The sequence below is a fragment of the Mirounga angustirostris genome, unplaced genomic scaffold (genome assembly GCF_029215605.1).
Source record: "Mirounga angustirostris isolate CCGP_5_RB_7025 unplaced genomic scaffold, mMirAng1.0.hap1 SCAF_6, whole genome shotgun sequence".
Taxonomy (NCBI): domain Eukaryota; kingdom Metazoa; phylum Chordata; class Mammalia; order Carnivora; family Phocidae; genus Mirounga; species Mirounga angustirostris.
In genome coordinates, this window is record NW_026991714.1 from 130,498,382 (window position 1) to 130,521,019 (window position 22,638).

At 39.9% G+C, this 22,638-nt stretch overlaps 1 protein-coding gene across 1 annotated transcript in view; it reads left to right on the forward strand.

Moving 5' to 3' along the window:
• Window positions 1-21,888, forward strand: part of CFAP58 (cilia and flagella associated protein 58) — an 84,410-nt gene extending 62,522 nt beyond the window's left edge. Inside the window, exons 15-17 of the mRNA XM_045879212.2 lie at window positions 15,306-15,425; window positions 17,749-17,882; window positions 21,723-21,888. Coding sequence (XP_045735168.2) covers window positions 15,306-15,425; window positions 17,749-17,882; window positions 21,723-21,834 — 366 coding nt within the window. The 3' untranslated portion in view covers window positions 21,835-21,888. The remainder of the gene's footprint in view (window positions 1-15,305; window positions 15,426-17,748; window positions 17,883-21,722) is intronic.
• Window positions 21,889-22,638: the final 750 nt, after the last annotated feature.

Below are 22,638 nucleotides of genomic sequence, written 5' to 3' on the forward strand. Positions count from 1 at the left end.
GGAATAGGTGGGCAGCGCATGAAAGTTTTCCTAGGAATTTTGGAGCTGAGGATGTGAGAGGAGTTGCAGGTTATGGGAGAGGAGGGGTTTAAGTATCTATGTGGATAATACACCCCCTTATAGTCATTGATGCCAACGAAGTACTGAAGTTAGTCTGAAATTACTTTTTGGTAGCTTTCTTTGACCATGATACTTCTCTGTGACTGGTCCACATCTGGATCTTAGTGTCATAGGGCTACACTAGAATCGTCACTGTCTAGACATGAGGAGACCGCATTAAAAAAAAAGTAACCCCAGGACCACTGAGTAACACGAGCTGATTCCGTGGTAGTCCATGGGGCAACAGAAACATGAAGAGACTGACAACAGAATGTCATTTCTTTCTGGTTGGTGTATTTCACGTCACCTTCTCGCCTTATGGTCTACTTTTGGAAATGAACCTATTTTGTATTACAGAACTTAATACAAAATTTTCCACTTCCCTAAAATTTTATTAAGTGCTTTATGGAACAATTTGTGTAAGGTCTAATTTTCCAAGTTGTCAGCTGTGCAGCCTAATGACCTCATACTTTTTCATCTAGTTTCATACCATTATTTATATAAAGAGGTGGCTGGTTTGCATTCAGATTAGGCAAATGTGAAAACTGGGCATGTTTTTTTCTTCTGTAATCTTAGATCTAAAGCAACACTGTTGCTCTATTTTAGCGCTATCCAATAAAAAATAAATAAAAAGCCGTATCTGTAATTGTAAATTTTCTAGTTGTCACAGTAACAAGGCAAAAAGAATCAGATGAAGTTAACTTTGATAATATACATTGTTGAACTGAATTTATCCAAAATTATTATTTTCACATGAAATGAATTTTAAGTTATTAATGTGATATTTTAGATTCTTTTTTTGTACTAAGTCTATAATATCTGGTATGTATTTTACACTTAGAGCACATACCAATTCAGACTCTCCACATTTCAAGTGCTTGGTAGCCACATACAGCAAGTGGCTTCCATACTGACTGGTGCAGATCTACTTTTTGGCCCTGATTACTTGAATATCAGTGTGGCTACTAAATTCTCTCTGATTTGCTGAGTATGTTTATGTAATCCGAATGATGGCACTCATAGAAGTGACAGAGAATTACTTAGTCATTAAGAATCATTCATTCATTCGTTCGTTCGTTCCTCTTTTCATTTATTTGCTCATTCACTCATTCATTTTCATTCATTCATTCATTCATTAAGTTAGAGCTCTAAATTTTACGACATATTACGAAAGTTATAGAATAAAATAAAAATGAATTTCTATATATTCTTGGAAGGTGGAGGAAATCCCCCCCTTTTCATTTGGGGAAATATTATAATGCAGAAAAGTGAAGTATAATAGAACAAATAAACCTGCCACCCATCCAGAATGGTGAATATTAATGTTTTGTCACATTTGTTTTAGACTAAAAAAATAGAGTAGCTCTTTCAGTTTGGGTGGACCCCTTGAAGTTCTATTTCTTTCCTGACTTTTCTAGGGGCAACAACTATCAGGAATTTGATGTGTATTCCTTCAGTGTATTTTTATGCTTTTACTGCAAATTGATGCATCACAAACAACATAGAGAACTACTTGGTGTACTTTACATTTATGCAAGTGTTCTTTTTCCACACTCAACATTATATTTTGAGAAATATCCATGATGATATACATAGATACTGTGGATAATTCTTTTGTATATTTCTTTTTTTTTTTTTAACATTTTATTTATTTGAGAGTGAGTGAGAGAGAGAGAGAGAGAGCATGAGTGGGCAGAGGGAGAGGGAGAGGGAGAAGCAGACGCCCTGCTGAGCAGGGAGCCCAATATGGGGCTCCATACCAGCACCTGGGATCATGACCTGAGCTGAAGGCAGAAGCTCAAACCGACTGAGCCACGCAGGCACCTTCTGTATATTTCTACTATATTTACCTATATTTTAAGTGATGGACATTTAGGTATTTTTCCCCAAACTCACTACTGTAAAAGTATTTCAGTGGGCATTCCTGTACAAGTTTCCTTGTACACATATATAAGCATGTCTCTAGGGTATGTATCTAGAGAAAGGGCAAAGACTTTTTAAGTATACTATCAAAGGCAGAAGTCACAAAGGAAAGGAGGGATAGTTTTGTCTACATAAAAAGTTGAGAACATCATCAGTACAGAAGAAAATATTTTAAAAATAGAAAGGCAAAAAAATATTTGCCACAAATATGACAGAGAAAGGGTTAATATCCTTAATATATAAAGAATTTTTGCAAAATTGATTTGAAAAAGATGACCACCTCAGTGGTAGGGGTCATATGTAAACAATTCACAAAGGAAGAAATATAAATGGCTAATAAATATATAAAAATATAATTGACATTACTAGTAATCAAAAGAATGAAAATTAAAAGAATAATTATCTCTTTTTTTGGCCTATGGAGTTGGCAAAGATGAAAAACAGAATGATGATACCTAGTGCTGGTGAGAACATGGGGGCAATAGACACTTCTATATACTGTGGGTAGAATTTGCATTGATGTCAACTCTCTCTCTTTTTTTTTTAAGATTTTATTTATTTATTTACTTATTTGAGAGAGAAGGAGAGGGTGTGGGGGAGAAGGACAAGCAGACTCCATGCTGAGTGTGGAGCCCGATGCGGGGCTCAGTCTCGCAACCCTGAGATCATGACCTGAGCCAAAATCGAGAGTTGGATGCTCAACTGACTGAGCCATCCAGGTGCCCCTGCATTGATGTCAACTTTCTAGAAGAGAGTTTGGTAGTATGTGTCAAAGGCCTTCTAATGTGACTCAGAAATTCTACATTAGGAATTAATCAGAGAAAAAAACTCAGTTGTGCATAACTCTGCCACACTGAAATGTTTATTGTAGTGTTATTTATGCTATATATAAAGTTAAAGGGGAACCAGTGATGATAATGCACCATAAACTGAAGAATATAGTAGTTTCCCCTTATCTGCAATTTCACTTTGCGTGGTTTCAGTTACCTGTGGTCAACCTTGGTCTAGAAGCTAATGATCCTCTTTCTGACATATAGTCAGAAGGTCCATAATAACCTAAGGTTATGTCACAATGCCTACATCATTCACCTCACTTTGTCTCATCTCACACCATCACAAGGAAGGTGAGGACAGCACAATAAGATGTTTTGAGAGAGACCACATCCGCATAGCTTTTATACAGTATATTGTTGTAATTGTTCTTTTTCGTTTTTAATCTCTTACTGGACCTAATTTATCATGGCTAGGCATATATGGGAAAAAACATAGAATGTATAGCGTTCAGTATTACCTGCAATTTTAGGCATCCACTGGGGGTCTTGGAACATATCCTCTGCATGAAAGTGGGAACTGCTCTATGACTAGATCCGCCCAAGATTAAAATCCCTAACAACACTGTGATAGCAACAAAGACCCAGTTAATTTGAGGAAATTGGAAAAGCCCCCCAATAGAAGTTACTTTGAGCAACATTCTGAAAGCCGAGAGGTGTTGGACAAGAGCTGGGAGTGGGGGAAGGGCATTAGGGCGGAATGGGTGGCCAGTGCAAAGGCAAGGAGGCTTAAAAGAATCTGGTGGATTAGGGAGGGAGAATGACTTAGTGTGATGGGCACACAGGAAACAGGAAGGAGCAGAGCAGGACAGAGCCCTTTGTGCTCTGAGCCCGTTCTGTGATGTCATGGTCCTATGATTACTTGGAAACTTTTTAGGATTTAGTCACAAAATCCAAATTACTTGGAGTTATTTCAGCTTGAGTATGTAATTCCTTCAGAGTATTTCTTGTTTTAAAATTTAATTTGGCTTCTTTAAAACTATGTATTACTCCAAAGCATTTTCTAAGTTAGCAAGATTTCCCTCAGCTGCCTTTCATTGGCCCCACTGCATGTTTTAATAACTTGATTGTGTAAGGCACTTTCTTTATGCAGCTGTCATTGTTGATGTATGGTTACACAGCTGCTCTTTTCTCTCCTGATTCCTCTCTACCTTGGCCGTCCCTCTGGTTTGGCTGGTGACTGAGAATGGTGGAGGCGGGGTGCTTGATAACGGGTTGGAAGAAGCCAAGAGTGTGCTGGTTCAGGCTTGGAGTCATACTGGCGTGGGTTAGAATCCTGGCTCTGCATCTGCAATTTGTAGGTATGTGATCTTGGACAAATTCCTTAGCCTTGCTGAGCCTCAGTTTCCTTAATATGAGTTTGTCAAAAAGATGTCCTGCTGACTCTTTACAATGGAGCTCACCAGCTCCTTCCTTGGCTTGGGTATGCATGTTCATGGTATGGCCCCTTGTCCAGACACCCAGAGGCTTGAAATGCCAGAGTCACTTCTGACCCCCCCATCCACCTCCCACCCCGGCCAGTTGCTGAGTCAAGTAAATTGCATCTCCCCCTGCTCTTACATCTATTTCTAACCTTATATGTTTTGTCCCCCAACCACTCTTCTGATGTAGGGCCTCAATTCTATTATCTTAGGCCAGTGTTCTTCAATGTAGAGCACCTAAGACAATCCACTGACTATTGAAGAAAATATCAGAACTTCTACATATATGTGCATTTTAATCTCAGTCTTTAAAATGTTCTATTTTACATGTGTCTTATAAATTATTAGAGTAGTACATGTATATAATATACGATAATATATTAATGTTAGTAACCTATTATTCACCAAGAAACCCTCCATGGTTTCCTCCTGAAAATACTGGAAAAGAATAATAGAAGCAGTCACAGCAGCTCCCATCTATAGAACAGGTACTGTGGATACGCCAGGCATGGTGCTCAGCTCAAATGTTTGAAAACAAACTCATCTGTCTATCATTCAAGACATGTACAGTCTTCTTTTCTAGTCTAGTAAGATAGTCGCTTGCAACTTTCCTTGCATATACTGCAGGCTTGCTGGATGCTTTTATGCTTTCATCTTCTTACCTTTATAATTTTGTTTATTTTTCCCCTTCTTTTACTTTCCACATGCTATAGGAAGCAGTGTGAGTAATGCTTAAGAACAAGGATGGAGATATATACACACATGCATACATATATATACACATATTTTTACATATCTATCTATATCTACCTATGTATCTTTATATACACATAATATATATATCTATATAGGTATAATACGTTTATCTCAATCTTTGAAATGTTCTATTTTATATAGATTCAAATCTCTTGGTTCTGCCACTTTCTAGTTTTATTTAGGTAAGTCACTGACACTTCCAAGCCTCAACTTTCTCATCTGGAAAATAGGGATAATAACCAATTCTCAGGTTTGTTGTGATGAGTTATTAAAATGCTACATTTGAAGGGTGCCTGGGTGGCTCAGTCAGTTAAGTGTCTGCCTTCAGCTGAGGTCATGATCTCAGGGTTCTGGGATCCAGCCCCATGCTCAGCAGGGGGTCTGCTTATCCCTCTCCCTCTGCCCCTCCCTCCCACTAGTGCTCTCTCTCTCTCTCACTCTCTCTCTCAAATAAACAAATAAAATCTTAAACAAAGAGAAATGCCACATTTGAGCTGAGCACCATGCCTGGCGTATCCACAGTACCTGTTCTATAGATGGGAGCTGCTGTGACTGCTTCTATTATTCTTTTCCAGTATTTTTTGTCCAGTTCACCCAAATTCTGAGATTGTGCAGGAAAGTGAATATTTTCATAACATAAATATGTTCACTAAAGAGCTTGCCATTTATATGACTGTTATCTATACTCAGACATCCCTACCAGCATCATGTGACTAACTCCTGCCCATCTTGATATCACTGGTCTCTCTTTTTCAGTAGGATTGTCTGGGTTATTATTAGCCAACAAGAAATGCAAATGCAATGCAAAGCAATTGTAAGCTTTGTAAAAGATGCCAGATCACTTGAAACAATGCAAGTGATATTAGAAAAATTCTAGAATCATATCACAGGCAATGGCAAATCAGCATCTGGTAGAAAAAGAGAAAATCAAACAATTATAAGTGTAGGTACCTCAAAACAGAATGTTTTAAATATCAAAGGATTAAGAGGAGATTTGAGAGAAATTAATGAAGGCTTTGAATATTTCTGCTAACGGAAGTCTTTTAAAAATAATTGGCCTGAGTACTTAACTAAAATACAAAAAGCATTAACCATCAAAGAAATTATAGATAAATCTTACTACATTATCATTAAGAATGTCTGCTCCTCAAAGAAGTCATAAAAAAGTAAGGCACAAACTTTATATGTCTTTATCCAGAATTTATAAAGAATTACAAATCACTAAGAAAAAGACAATGGTAAAAAATAGGAAAACAATGTGTGTGAAACAGGCATTTCTCAGAAGAGGAAACACAAATGATGAATAAACTTGAAAAACTGCTTAACCTTATTTTATAAAAAGGAAAATAAGATGTATGACCATATTAAGATACTGTTTTACTATTTCTAGAGGGACAAAAGTTACGATGTCTGTATTAGTTATCTCTTGCTTTGTTATAAATTACCACACACTTGGCAGCTTAATACACATTGTTTCATAATTTCAGTGGATAGGACTCTAGGTATGGCTTAGTTGGGTCCTCTGCTTAGGGATGCCTGGTGACACTAAGCAATGGCAAAGATGCAGATCAGTGGGGATTTTTAGATAGCACTTCGGAAAATCATTTTACGTTCTCTTACAAAGTTGAACATTTGTATTCTTTAAGATGCAGCAATCCCACTCCTAGGTCTACATGCTGGGAAGACTTGTAATTGGGGACTAGGGAACATGCATGAGAATGTTCATGGCAACATTGTTGATATAAACAAAACCCTGGAAACAACCCAAATGCCCACTGACAGGAGAATGGGTAAATTGTGGAATTTTCACCCAACAGAATATCAGATTAAATACAAGCACAGAAGCATGTATTTAATGACATCATTAAATCTTTTACCAATTATGTTGAGTAAAACAAGCAAGGCAAAGAAACTACATACGCTGGGATGTATTTTTATAAAGCTCAAAGCAAAGCAAAATTAAATAATAGATGTATGATAAAACCATTTGGAAAAATCTAGGGAATGACAACAACAGGATTCAGATGGTGCTTACATTGGCTGATGGTGGCGGTTGTGTAGGCACAGGGATGGGAGGGAGAAAGGAATACACAGGTACTAGGTATTGATGATGTTCTATTTCATAAGTTGGGTGATGGCTTCATCATGAGCATTTATTTTATTATTATGCTTTATAGTTATACATGCTATATATTCTTTTGTATGGTTATTACATAATAAAAAATTTAAAAACTGTTGTACTGCAGAAGTTAGATATATGAAAGAAGTCAAATTGCACCATAATATAGTTAGCTATGTAAAAGAAAAGCCCTGGGGTGCCTGGTGGCACAGTCAGTTAAGCATGTGACTCAGTTTTGGCTCAGGTCGTGATCTCAGGGTTGTGAGATCGAGCCCTGTGTCGGCTCCATGCTCAGCGCAGAGTCTGCTTGGGATTCTCTTTCTCTCTCCCTCTGCCCCTTTTCCCCACCCCTCAAATAAGTAAATAAATCTTAAAAAAAAACCTAATAATTTTTTTAGGTTTATTTATGTAAGCAATTTCTACACCCAGAGTGGGGCTTCAGTTCACAACTCTGAGATCAAGAGTTGGGTGCTCTTCCAAACGAGACAGCCAGGTGTCCCCCAAACCCAATAATTTTAATGGATCCAGTAATTGTACATTATTACAATTAAAGTGCAAATTTTAAAATTATAAGACAAAATACTCAAAAAATTAAATTCTTAAAATGAATTGTAGGTCTGTTTTTTAAGGGAAAAAACTCAAACTTTTTTCTGTACTATTTATTATGAAAATTGATCCCATTTTCAGTGGATTGACTTCGAGTGGCTTTGTCTATTCAGTTTGTCCTTTGGTAGTGAGACCCCTCTCTAGTTCATGAATACAAATATTATTGCTATGACTACTATTCCCATTGAGATCCATCTGAAATATTTCCCTCTCTGCAGTCCACCAAATGAGTATCATCTTTACTTCCGAACCTACCCACACACTGCACAGTACTCCTAGCACCTCTTTGGGGACCTGGCAATACTCTGTCTTATTTCATGACTTAGTTATTTGTTTTTCTTCTGCTGAAAAGTGAGCTCCTTGAAATTTGGACCTTATTTATCTTTGTATGAAACTAGCACAATCATATGCGTTGTGCTGGCACTAAATAAGAACTTAGTGGACTTGAATTTTTCTAGACCTGTTTCATTGTAGGTTTTAAGAAAAGCCAACACCATCACGACTTAATATGTGCAAATTCTTCACATACGTTAAGTTGTGGGATAAGGTGCAAGGGTAAAACCAGCCAGCAGTCTTGGTAATGAAGTTCAGGCCGATCTAGGCAATTATATACCCTGCCCAGGACTTCACAAACATATATTTGCATTTGAGAACATAAAACCCATTGCAAAGAGATCTCTTAAGAAAGTTTGTGTTGTTTATATCAGAAAGTACCAGAAGCATTTTTCCTATTATTACAAAAATGGTGAAGGTTAGTGTGTGCAGATTTCTCCTGTGCGTCATAAAACAATCACCCACATCCAGAGCCAAGAACCACTGCGTAACCAAGCAGTTTCCTGCTCCTGAGGAACTCAGCTGTGTAATTCTGTTTCATCCCCAAATCCTGCATCTCTCAGCCTCTCCAGGGGGCTTTACCACTTCATGACATCATAAACAAGGTAGGTCCAGAGTTCAGGTTACTGACATTTTCGTTATAAAGCTAATAAACAAGAAAGCCCCAAGGTATCAGCCATTATTTTCCCTTTTCTAAAGCTAGATAGAAATGTAATATATTTACAGGGTTTCTAATTTATTTTCCTGCTAACGAAAAGAGGCATTTCTAGATAAATTAGGCAGTGCTCTGGAGTTGCCTTCATATAAAGAGGGAAGCAGTTTAGCTTAAAATTTTAAATTTGGCTTTAGTCTTTTGTTAAGGATTATGGATGGGGGTGGGAAGGTGGAAAGCAAACTAAAACCAGGCAAACAGGCAAAAATGTAATGCGTTTTTTTCATTGTAGAAGAGTTATGTGTGCAATTAGAATTCTTGCGTTTAAGGAGGCTGTTTAAAAAGTCCACACATTATTTAGTTTAAGACTTAAGTTGAGGGACACCTGGGTGGCTCAGTTGGTTAAGCGTCTGCCTTCGGCTCAGGTCGTGATCCCAGCGTCCTGGGATCGAGTCCCACATCGGGCTCCCTGCTCCGCGGGGAGTCTGCTTCTCCCTCTCCCACTCCCCCTGTTTGTGTTCCCTCTCTCTCTGTCTCTCTCTGTCAAATAAGAAAATAAAATCTTAAAAAAAAAAGAATTGCTTAAAAAAAAAAGTTAAGCTTGGATTGTCAGGTGTCTGTATGCACACGCACATACAAGCAGAGCTTTGGAGCCAATTAATGTGAAGGCACTTGCCAGTCTTATGAATTAAAATAGGCATTTGAAAACCACTTGCACTATCAGAAACCACTATAAACATTTCACTAAGAGATCAAGGTTGTATATCAAGTGTTTTCATGAATTATACAAAATATGCACGATGAAAAAGTTTCACTCAAATGTATATGATTTATAGGAACAACCAGCTCATTAAGGTGAATTATATAAGCTCTGCTAACTGGGAGTTGTTACAGTGGTCTAATTAAAGTAAAAGTTCTTAACAAATCTATCTCACCTCTGTTGATGTGTATTACTAAAATATGATGGGCATAGTTTGCTGATAGTATAATTGCAAGCAAGAAAATTATTGAGCATCTAGAATGAGTAGAATGCAATAGCAGGTATGAGGGACACATAGAAAGATCCATTAGAGTTCTGACCTTAAAGGCTCATCATTACAACTGGAAAGAATGAATTCATAAGGATTAAATACTGAAGTAATATAAGTGGTATCTTGACATTTTGGAAAAAAACATTTTCTGTGTATCTGTGAAGTTGGCTCTCCCAGAACTAGTGATTGGGGGATTTTTTTTTTTAAACCACCTTCATCTTGAACCCATTGGGTGAGCTAGAGTGAAGATAAACTGGTGTCTCTTTCTTTGGAGTGAACAGTATCCAAGCATCTCAGTGAGTGGCTTTTGCCCTGGTGGGTATAGATAAGCATGTGACTTCGGATCAGGAGCCAAGCTGCCTGATTCACATGAATTAGCTAGTTCACGGGGTGAAGCGATTATTTGCAATGCTCGCCCAAGCAAATTGATGAATCCAGGGTGAACAGAATCAATGCACTGGCATTTGCCAAACACAGATTCAGATTAAAACAGAATAAATTAGTTCCTCTTAGTCAGTTATTGCCTCAAGTAGGTGAGCTGAGGAAGAAGAGGTGTTAAGGTGCACGTTGAATGTGAACTACCTTCTGTTTTCAGTTGAAGATGCAGAGCAAAAGACAGGGAATATAAACAGACAGTGAACATAAAATTGTAGCTCGGTGGGGAAAGGAATTCTGTGAGCAACTCCATTTCTTCCTCCGAATTGTACCCAGAATAGCACTGACTCCGATTTGCATAGACTGTTCAGAATGTAGGTTTTTAATTTATTGTCAGATAAAATACAAACACCTGAAGTCTGAGTGACTTCGTGTCTGGAGTTTCCAATCTGGGGTTACAGACTGTCACCGTGTAATGACAGCATTATTTGAAGCTAATACCGTAATTGATTTCTTACCACTATACTCAGCCAATGTTAATAATGAGCCATGCTGTTATTCAGCATAACTTAGCAGAGGCTCTTGCAGCCAAAGAATCCATAACCATGTCTGACAGTCTGTCCAACTGCAAGGGAGCATCATTCCGAAGATGGACATAATATGTTTTATGCTTACAAGTCGTGCTCAGCCAAAGCGAGAGCTAGTCTCCTGATGTTAAGAATCTAGCTTTTTTCCAGTATAGCTGTTCACAAAGTAATTTAGAGAGTGCGGCATGCTACGAAGTAATATTGATGTGCATTGTGAACAAACTCTGAACAAATAAAGAAATGCCAACCTGAAGATGCAATCTTTTGTTGTTGGGGAAATAATGAACTATTTATGATTTTCTTTTTTTTTTTTTTTGTTAAAGATTTTATTTATTTATTTGAGAGAGAGAGAATGAGAGACAGAGAGCATGAGAAGGAGGAAGGTCAGAGGGAGAAGCAGACTCCCCGCTGAGCAGGGAGCCCGATGCGGGACTCGATCCAGGGACTCCAGGATCATGACCTGAGCCGAAGGCAGTCGCTCAACCAACTGAGCCAACCAGGCGCCCTATTTATGATTTTCTTATGATGTTTCATTGACTTTTGGTGCTTCTAGCCCAGTGACAAATTAATTGACTTAGTTTAAAAAGAAATGAATGCAGCTTAACGAAGGACAGGATATGTATTACAAGGCAGCTGGTTCTGCTGCTGCTGGCTGATGGAGACCATATACGCTGGACAGCCTAATGAGTCTCTCTGTTGCATAAGATAGATTCTCTTTATAATAGAATTGCACGCTTCGTCTCTAAATGGGGTTATTATACACACCACTGCACAATGTTTGAAGAGCTTGGTTGGCCCTTGTAGAGGGTTAGGAGAGAAATACATTGGAAAACAATCGTACTTAAGACCTTCAATCCATCAAACACTCCATATTTATCTAAATTACCAGAATGCTCTCCCAAAATATAAATTTGTATTATACACACAACTGGAATGTTAATGCTGACTGGCCTTCACTTTGGTTTTATCAGTTAGGTTTTCTTTTGTAAACACAGACCAAAATTCATGCACAATGAAGCCTGGTAATGCATTTCAGCCACTACCACCCAACTCTTTTTGCCCTCTGCTCTTCCCATGTCCACTGTCTTGGTCCCTGAAGTTTCATTTAGTATTCTCTCTGCCCACCATGAACACACATGCATCACTTGGCCTGGGTGATTTAACTCTTAGAACTTTTTGACTTTGAATACTGCAGCAGTTTTAATGGTAATTCACTCAGCTTCTTCACTTTTCTCCACACTCGTGGGTCCTTGCTGTTCAGTCGCTCAGTTATTCTTTAGAATAAATCCATTTTGATTCCTTTTACAGCCTTGGAAAAAAGCCAGGAAGTGGAGGTAGGGGAAGATGGGCTAAATGGCGGCCTCGTTCACTCTGTATGTGAAGATCACACATCCTGTTAGAGGGTGTGGGTGGAGCCCATTCAGCTGGCCACGGTCCCGGGAGCTGAGTCATGCTCTTAACTCTGCGTACTCCCCCCTGGCTGCCAACCCGATTTCACCTTCTGGTTCCATTCTTCTACTGATAGTATCATATAGCCTTTAGGAATTATGTAGCACGATTTCCTCCAAGTTCTTTCAGGGTCTTCAAGCCCCAGAGAGGGCATTGCATGGGAAAAGCGATTCTCGAGTATATCACGACTGGGTTTTTGACTTGTCACATCTTGGACTTTGGGACACACATTCATTGCTGTTGACCTTGGGATTCTCACTTACGAAGTGAGGTAGCAATATTTGCTTCTTCTAGCCTCTCTCCTCTGTGTCTATTTCCTCCCTGCGAAGAGCTGCTGAAAAGTGTTCCGCCTGGGAAACATTCGAAGGTTCTTGGAGTAAGATGATCTTTTCAGTTTAAGACGTTATTATATCCCAAACCAGATTGCTTCCCCCTTGTCTTTGTGGGGTTCTTTACTTTTCAAGTCCACCTGTATTCCGGTAGAGAGTAAGGGAGCTAAAAGAAATGGACAAAACAGTTTCATGGGCTTCTCCACATATTTATTACCCTCTCCAAATTCAATCTTGAAGCTTTGTCAGAAGTGTTATTTCTCCAACAGAGCAGGCATTAAGTGGCTATAGAAAGTAAACTCACCTCCTGACATCTTTCCCATTGCTTGCTACATCCATTTACTGGGAAGTTTATATTGTAAGGTGTGATGGGAGGTGTTGTACAACAAAAGAAAATCCACCACTTTGTAATTCTATTTGTTCAAGTTTTCTTCTTTTGCATGGGCTTTTAGATTTCTTATTTCTGGAATTATTTCTTAAATGTGAGTATTGTTTTTTGATACATGTTTCTCCAGAATTTTATTCCAACCAACTAATTCTTAAGTTACATACATTCTTTTGAAAGTAGAGTCATGTTATTTGTGATAAAATTTCTATAATTTGGCCATGGGGAAGAAAAATCTAAAACAAATGCTAACAATGAGTAGTAGTTAATGAATTTTCTTCTATTGATTTTTTAAAAAATGATTCTCATGTTCTCTGTCAAAAACAGATTATTTGATGACAATGCTAAGAATATTTAGCTCCAGGTAAAAATTAGTTTCAGTTTGCTTGGATGTGTCATTTATTGAGAGGGCTTTTACTTATATTTTTTTCTTTAACATAATTACTTTAAAGAAATAAATATGTACAGAGACAAATGAATAGACACACTAGTCTTTATCAATGTTTGTTCAAATTATTGCAGTTTAGAGAAATGGGAATCCAGAACTGAGATGCCTAAGAAACAAATCTTCCCTTGTATGTAATTTCTTTAGTTCAAGAATCTGAAAACACATTACAAGCAATTAAACTTTAAGGTACAAATGGGAATTCTATATTGTTTGTTGGTTAAATTCATTTATGAAATTATGATTTGCTGTGGATTCCTAGCAAGCCCTTTCTTTTAGTTCTACAAATGTATACATCCTAGTTTTCTTGGCTTTTTACCTGTTCTCTCAAACTACTTCCAGATCTCTGCTCTTTCCATGTCATGTTTCTTAAAAGACTCGCTTTCTTTACTTCCTACTTCTGATTTGTTTTCCAGCCTCTGTGAGTTTTGCTCCCCCAATGTTATTGTAAACTCTCTAAGGTCAGTGGTGTCATCCTAATAGGCCTCCCCCAAGGCCATTTTCAGTCCCCCTTCTGTTTCTTTTCTTAGCCCATCGGATATCACTGACCACTCAAATCATGCCTCTCTTTGTAAACACTGCCATTTCCTGGTTGGGGGACATTCAGTTACTTTCCCTTGTTCCTTTTCTCTGGGTCTTTCTTCTTTGCCTCCCCCTGATATGCTGGCTCTCCTAAAGATCTCGTTGTTCTGGCCCACCCCAAACACCATCCCTAGTTGATGGAGCCATTCTTATGGCTCTAGCCATGACCCACCTCCAGTTCCAACTTGCTCTTTTGTTCGAACTTTGGGACCTCATTTTCAACTCTTCTTCTCAATATCCCACAACACCTCAAACTCAACATATCCAGACCCCACTGATAACCAGAAGAGAATGTGGGAACAGTTCCTTCCCCCTTCCCCACACCCCTTCTTTCCTAGCCTCCCTGCCTCCATTACCATCACCTGCCAGCCCCCAAGGTGTCCATATTAAAAGCCTTAGAGTCTTCTTGGTCCTGCTCCTTCCTTCCTCACTTGTCTGATCTTTCCCCAAATCCCACTGATTCTATCTCAGGAATGTCTTCACATATCTACCTCCTTTCCATCCTAGTTGTCTTAGGTCCATCTGTTTTCATCTTCTGCTTATCCTGGTCCCCTGAACAGTCTCCTCACTCTGTTCTCTGCCTTCCCGCTGGAGCTATTCCTCTGAAGACAAACCCAAGCACGGCTCATCCTTTCCTCCCAAACCACAAAGCCTGGAACCTACCTATGAGCCCAGCCTTTTCTCTCCACTACTCCCTCCTTTGGCCCAGGGCACCTACTGAACTAGACTCACTTCTCCTGTGTCCTGACTCTGAAACTTGGCCTAAAAACCTTTCCTTTCTCTCTCTGCTTGGGGAAAAACTCCTACTCATTCTTCAAGCAACAATGCAAATGATATTTTTGCAAAAACTCCCACACTCCCTACTTTTACTGGCCACAACACTTGTCCAAATCTTCCATCACTGCCCTTGTCTCTCAGTCATGTGATCATAAGTTTAGGTAGAGAGAGACTTTTCCTTCCTCATATGTCATATTATTTGTATCCAAATGCTGGACCTATCCTAAGCCCTTGACCGGGGTTGTTTGGACGCACTCTTTTTTTTTTTTTTTTAAAGATTTTATTTATTTATTTGATAGAGAGATAGCGAGAGCAGGAACACAAGCAGGGGGAGTGGGAGAGGGAGAAGCAGGCTTCCCGTGGAGCAGGGAGGCCGATGCGGGGCTCGATCCCAGTACGCTGGGATCATGACCTGAGCCAAAAGCGGACACTGAGCCACCCAGGCGCCCCTGGACGCACTCTTGATAGAATCTACGGTGAATGTGTTCAGTGAGGCACTCCGAAGTATCTTAGGATGGTCCCAAGTTCTCCCGACCTTGCTGGTAAAGGCACTTTCCCTGTCTTGGAGGGGCTGTTCATCTCCCTTGTGGTTTTGCTCACCACCAGGAAAAAGAGAAACTGTATGTGGAACTAAAGCACATCCTGGCCCGGCAGCCCGGTCCCGAGGCCGCAGAGCAGCTACAGATCTACCGCCACACGCTGCGGGAGAAGACCAAGCAGCTGAAAGTAAGTGGGAGCCTCTGCCTTTTCCTGGCCCCACGCGAGGGACCTGGACAAGTCCACTGTCTCGGTACAAGGAGCCGGTCTCCCAATGCCACATGCCGCAGAGGTTGGCTTTTTGAGAATTCCAGTCCCAGGAGGAACAGGACACATCTCAGAGCCACCCCCCCCTGCAGCTAGACTAATAGACCCCACGATTCTCTGCTTCCTGAAAGAAGGAGGTGAGCAAGTAAAGAAAGAGTTGGAGAGAGAATGATGGCACCAGAATGGAAATTTGGGGGGTGGTGTGTATAGGGATGATCTCAAGATGAGTGAGAGGACTTGGATGGTGGGGAAGAACAGAGGAAACATTTTAACACCGTCATCCCCGGAAGCAGACCACTGTGCCCAAGCAGGTGTTTGTTATTTCATTCCACCTGCAATAAATGTGCAGAAAGCACAGGTTGGTCCCCAGCCCCCAGGGCCTGCCTTCGTGACCATCTCTCAAATCAGTCACTATGAAAGGAAAGTAAAATCACTAGAATTCTGTTAGCATAAATTCCCTTCTAAGTGACTTCAGAACCTCAGCTGGGGAGATGGAATGTTTTATTATTACATGTGCCTTTTAAAAGTTTTCTCAAAAAGTGTGTGTTCCCATTGTATCTGGAGCTTTACCTCCTCAGCAGGTACTTAGATATTCTTGGCATGTCAGGGAAGTCTCACACACATGCATGCATAGAATGTAACACACGCTGGCTGAATTCTGGCACTTACCTGCGCAACGGGGGTAATAATCGTTGCCTTTCTGCCTGGGGTAATATAGATGCCATGCTCCTCGTCTAATTCCAATCCTTCCACAAATAGGACATTGTAAAATCACATCCTTCTACTTTAAAAGAGGCAGATGAAACAGAAGTATAATTAGAACATTGATTTTCACCTTATCACTCACCGTGTTTATTTCATATGAGTATCCTGAGATGTACTTCAAATTTTGCATGAGGCATAATCTTTTGATTATTTTCATCCTTTTAAACAATTGTATATGTCAAGCAAAAGAAAAGCTCATTTTCTCAGGAGTGGGTATAGATGAGAAAAGCACATGTCTGTCTTCACATTACTGTCAGATAGCCACACTCAGCACTAGATTGCATTATATGGCTCACAGGAGCTTTTTGGTATTTTAACCCTTTAACTCAGGAAATCCAGAATTTTGCTCTGATGAAATGTGACCCCTGGTGGAAGAGGTTCAGAGGTGGTGGCCCTCAGCCGGTCTGCCAGTTTGTCCTCATTATCTGGGCTCTTTTAGGAAATGCTATGTTCATTGTTTGGAAACAGAGCCTTTGTTCCTAATTGTTTAACTATTAAGGCAGGTTTTCTCCCAACATGAAAGTCCTATTCTTTAGCTCATGATAGCATAGTCAGAATCGTTTTCAGAGCGATTAAGGGAAAGTGTTCAGAGGCAGATGAATACTCAGAAGACAAAGATCCCCCTTTTGTGCAAATTTTTAAAATCGTGAGCAAGAGGAAAAACAAATCTGTCTGTTGCATGCCCCTTAGAATGGTAACCTTCCTTCCTTCCCTCTGGTTCCCTAGCTTGGGCATGCTTTACACATCCTGTTTAGGTGAGTAAATTCCCACTCTTCCTGCTCAGCTGAGACCAGTAGCATCTATGGGACACCAGAGTGGAAGAGGCAGATAATCAGGGTTCCTATCACGCATGCTTTAGACTCTCCCATGCGCATATCAGCTTCCTGCTTCTCAGAGGTGAGTACTGTGGTGCTGGGAGAAAGAAAGAACCTGTGCAGAGTCCCAAAGAGCACAATAAAGAGGTGACAGACATTTAACAGAACAGCAACCTAGGAAAACACATAAATTGGATGCCTACTTAGTGGTGGTGGTGGCAGGATGATTCCAGAATAAATTTTACCATAATCTTCGAATGAATCACTCTCCCTAGTGATGACTTCCCTGAATGTTCTTTAAAAAGACTTTAAATGCAATTTGATACTGTATGTCTGGGAGTTTTTCTGTCTGTGCTCACAATATACCTGAAACACTTTACACCATTCATGTGTGAGCCTGCTTGAATGTGGCCTGAGAGTTCTTTTAAACAGAGGTTTCACTACATTTGTCACTGGATTAGGAGTCTGCAGACCTCAGTCAGATTTTTACCTAGAGGCAGACCTTGAGAACTGGCAGAAGTGAGTGGGTTAGCTGTTAAACTTGGGCATGGTTTTGTATCACTTGCCTCCCTGAGGTAAATGGCAGCAGATTAGAAAAAAATCTCAGGAAAGGATATTGTCTCACTGAGTCTCTTCTGCTAATGCTGCTTTATTTGTCCTGTTAGGTTTTGTCTTCAGAGTTGAATATGTATGAATCACAGAGCCAAGAATATAAATATGAGATCGAGAAACTTACCAATGAACTGATGAACTTAAAGAAGAAATACCTAGCTCAGAAGCGTAAAGAATACATTCAGAAGTAAGAATTAGTCAAATGTTCTTCTAATTGTGTTGTGCCTATTACCTGCTGATAAGAAAATAATTGGCAGACAGTCACGGAGTCATGGAATCCATGGGGGGTAAACTAAGGCACAGGGTGAACAAATGACATTCTGCAGGTCCCCACTGGTTTGTGTCAAAGCAAGATGCATGTCTCCTCTGATACTAAGGCCTCTCCTTAGGACCCGAACAAGGATCCATTAATATCTGCTCATTGGTGGACCTCACATGGAGCAGAGGAAACAGTGTGATCCGCGCAGCGCCCCACCCCCCACAACACTGTTCTCATGGTTTGAGAACATTTACAGACACAGGGAATTTTGCTAAGGGGTGGAAGCTTGGTAAAGCTGTTCTTTCCAAGAATGCAGCTGTACCACTGTAATGACGAGTAGCTCACAGATCATTTTTTTAAAGATTTTTTAAATTCATTTATTCATGAGAGACTGGGGGGGCTGGGCAGAGGCAGAGGGAGAAGCAGGCTCCCCACGGAGCAGGGAGCCCAACATGGGACTTGATCCCAGGACCCCAGGATCATGACTCGAGCCGAAGGCAGACACTCAACCAACTGAGCCACCCAGGTGCCCCCACAGATCATTTTTTACCTATGTTTTAGATAATCGGTCTCTGAACCATCTTTATGTCTAGTAACTGACTTCAGTATCTGCTGGGGGCGTGACGTGAGCTCTTCTTTGAGGAGAGGATGATGCCCTCTCAGGTTGACATTTGGGGTTTTAGGATACCTACATGTGGACTGACAAATGTCTCTTCAGTTGGTTATCATCATTTGCCTAAGGCTGGGGTGAGAGAGTGGGCCCGAGGGAATCAGTGGGTTTGAACCTTGGCTTGGCTGTGTGGCATTACCCAACTTATCCAGTTAATTCTGTAGTGGCTCACATCGTGGGTTTACATTAAGTTGGGTATTTCATCCACGTGGGCACTGCAGGGACCTGGTGAAGAAGGGGCATCTGCCTGTGATTTGTCAGTGACAAACAACTATTTAAAGTAACTCGATGCAAATGGATTTGCCAGGAAAAATTTGCCCTTCTTGTAAATCAGAATATTCCCTCATTCCACATTCAGATGCCAGCTTCTTGGTAGAATAAAATCCTGCGAAAAATTAGAGCTAATTTTGGTGGGTCTGTCTTGATGTCTGGGTCTGGCAACTATCTGATTCAGAATCACTGGTGGGATTTGGTGAACATGCAGGTTTCCAGGCCCCATTTCCAGATGTTTGGATTCTGCAGGCTCTGGATGAATTTGCAGGTCAGTCACTCCTCAGGGGATTTCCATGCTCACGGAAGCTGGAGAACCACTGATATTAATGGTGTGAATCAGTGCATGTTGGGTGGAAACACGGTGGTTTTCTTTTAGGACACCAGGGTCGTGCTGATGGCTGGTTCCAGTGTGAGGCATGTGTCCAGTTCAGTGGACTTCAAGCATTTTGATTACACTCTCTTATCAGTAAAACACTTTTGAACTTGTAGCCCCCCATATATATACATGCATATTAAATATGTATTTGTTTTGAGTTTTAAAATGAAATTTTTTAGAATAGTTTTCTACTTCCAATATATTTTAATTTATCTAAATTGCATGCAAAATACTATTGTCACTTTGTCAGTAATTAGTAAACTGAGATTTTTTTTTTATTTTTGAAAGACAAAATATGAATAGAATCTGAAATACCTTCTTTGCACTTCCCAGTGGGTCATCTTACTCATCTTGTAGAGTAAATGCAACCCATTTTGGAGACCAGCAGTCTAGTTTACACAGTTACAAACAGCCAGCTTAGCTAAGCAGTTAGTTAACTTTCTAGAGCTGACTAACTCCCCACCGTGGCCCTGGAGTTTGGCCTGTTGACCTTATTGATCCCCCTCCTGCACACCCTCCACACAGTTTTCTGGACAGAGAGAGCCTGTGGAACCAACAGGAATGCCCCTGTGGGCTCAGCCCCTCCCAGTGGCACATCCACGAAAACTGCAATGCCCCCAGCCATAGGCCACTTGTGGATATTTAAATTAAAATGAATTACAGCTAAATCAAATTACGAATTCAGTTCCTTAGGTGCACTAGTCGCATTTCAACTGCTTAATAGCCACATGGAGGTAGAGGACACAGCATTAGGCTCTAGATAGAGAGCTTTGCCATCATCGTGGAAAGTTCTATCAGCACAGCTCTAGAATCCTTGCTTTTACCTGTCCTCTTCTTGCCCTAAAATGTTCATTACTTGTAGCCACTCTGACCTGGTTAGGATGTCATTGGTGCTTCCATTTTGGTGGGGATCCATACACTGGAGGTAGACAGAGAGAGGGGTTCATGGGAGAAGAGCAAAAGGTTTCAGGTGCTGAAGGAAAGTATGCTGAGGCAAGAACAGGGTGCGGAGAGGGTGTGGACTGGAAGGGAGGAGGCTGAAGGGGACCAATGTGATGGTCTACGAATATACTACAAAGGCAGTGTAAAGGAGACATCATTCCCATCAGTCACCTCAGACCAAGCCAGCCGCGGTAAGCTGAAGTTCCTTCAGAGAGGGAAAGTTACATTACTGAAGGCAAGAGAGGGATGGGGAGGGGGCTGCCTGCATCCACCAGCCATCAGTTATGCAGGTTGCAAGTACTAGAAAGAATCCTCTTTACTGGGTCCACTCAAGGCTAAAGCTTTTGTCCTACTTATGGAGGATTATTTTTTTTAATGATAATGAAATCAATCCTGCTAAGAGACTGCTGGATTGATTAGTCAATCCTCTACAGGTTCTTTCCAAATGGAATAATTTAGAATAATCTCTGTGGACGTTTTCCCTATACTTGCTCTTTATAAAATAGCAACTCATGCTATTTTTGCCTTCTTTCACTTTTCTCAAACACCCTTTTCATCATGTTTCCATCCTGACCTGCACCCTCACCCACTTGCCACTGACTCTCCTGCCCCGGACCCCCAGGCTGGTCTCGAGTTTGCAGAACTAGCCAGATTCTTTCCCCAAAGGTGGAATTCCTTCCCTTAAGGTAAATCACTTCTAGTTGTCAAGTCTAATTGGGTTTGGTCTTAGTTGTTAGCTTAATTTTTATTTTTAAAAAGGGATTCCAAAGATGTTTTCTGTAAGACCCCTAAATACACAATAGGGAATTTGTGTAAATTTAAGCTACCTCTGCAGGAGACCTGAATGTGTCTGTGTGCAAATGTGTTTGTGTGTGTGTGAACGTGTGTGTATATGTGTGTGTATTTAAAGGAGATATGTTGTAGATTTTCCTTTATCTATTGCCAAAGGTGCTATCTTATTTATCTTTCTCAGATTTTCTTGTATCTTAAACTATTTCTAATAATAATTGCTGCTTGTCTAAAGTTATAGGAAAATTTGTATTTTATAAATATCCAAGTTTGGTGAAGATATCTTGTGTGTGTGGTAAATATTTATAAGTTTCCACTGAAACTTTGGAATATAAAAGTTGGTAAATGATGAATTAGTCATTATAACTAAGCCAAGAGAAAGGTTCTTCTGACTGATCTTTGGAACTAAACAAATGTTTTATAAAACAGGAAGATGATTACAGGTCGGAAGTGTCAGGTCTATAGTGATTGAGTTATAATGAGGTTTTATGTCCACATTTAGATCACCATTAAGAAGGTACATTTAATTGTGTCTTTCCCTAATTCTGTGTGTTATCAGTGAACACCTAATTAGATTTAAACAACTACCTTGTCTAAAACTGGAAGCTTTAATCAAAGCAGTTTTCAGTGGCTAACTCACCCTAGGAACTTAGAGAACACCACACCTAGAAGAGGAAAAATATGTTAAGGAAGTTAACTTTCACCTCCTGTCTTACAGAAATAAGGACAGAGTACCCATGGATAACACCTTCTCAACGGCCAAGCCAACTGGCCCTCGTTTTACTGGGGGTGGATTTCCCCTCAACAGGCCATCCAAAGTGAAGTCCTAACCTGAAGCTCCTGGCTGGGTGCATTTGAATAGCTCATGAAATTCGCTTTGAAACATTTTGGAGGAATCTCTTTCAAATCCCTTGGATCCTAAGTATTTAGAGAAATCAGTGCTCAAATTCCAGGATGAAAAGAAATACAAAACTATCATCGTCATGTACATATAAGAGTGATGACATCCTACTTGGTCCTCATGGATATTAACAGATTGTAATTATATCATTCAATTAGGCTGACACGTTGCATAAAGCAAATCTTTTGTTACTACCACATTGATTGATTTGAAATGCACCACATATCTAGACACTCTGTAGAGATGAAATTTTGGGTCTGAATTTATCTATTATAAACATCGGTGTATAGGTTTTACATTTAAAAATATTTTTGAAATGCAGTGTGTTTCTTATTAATTAGAATCTTTTTAAATTATTCCTCATTAACAAGTCACTGCATGAGGTGAGAAAAGAAAAGACAAACTCCCAAGTATTTAAAACGTGTTTTGAGAATGATTTCTATGTGGAATTTCTTTTCAGGCCTGGGGTATGAAAATCTATTCCAAAGAGATAAACTAATAAATACTTCACCATAAATAATAAAAAAGAACCTTTGTAGAGATTTTGATCTTTGCTTTGGTAGAGTATGTAATTAAAGTTTAAAACTACTTTGAGAAATGTCTAACATAAGGATCTGATTCAGTGGAACCAAGACTTTAAAATGAGGGATTTGGGCTGGTGTCCTCTGAAGGCCTTGTATTTCTTAGACCTCCCGCTTGGAGAATGGGGTTATGTCGGACAAGGATCTGTGTG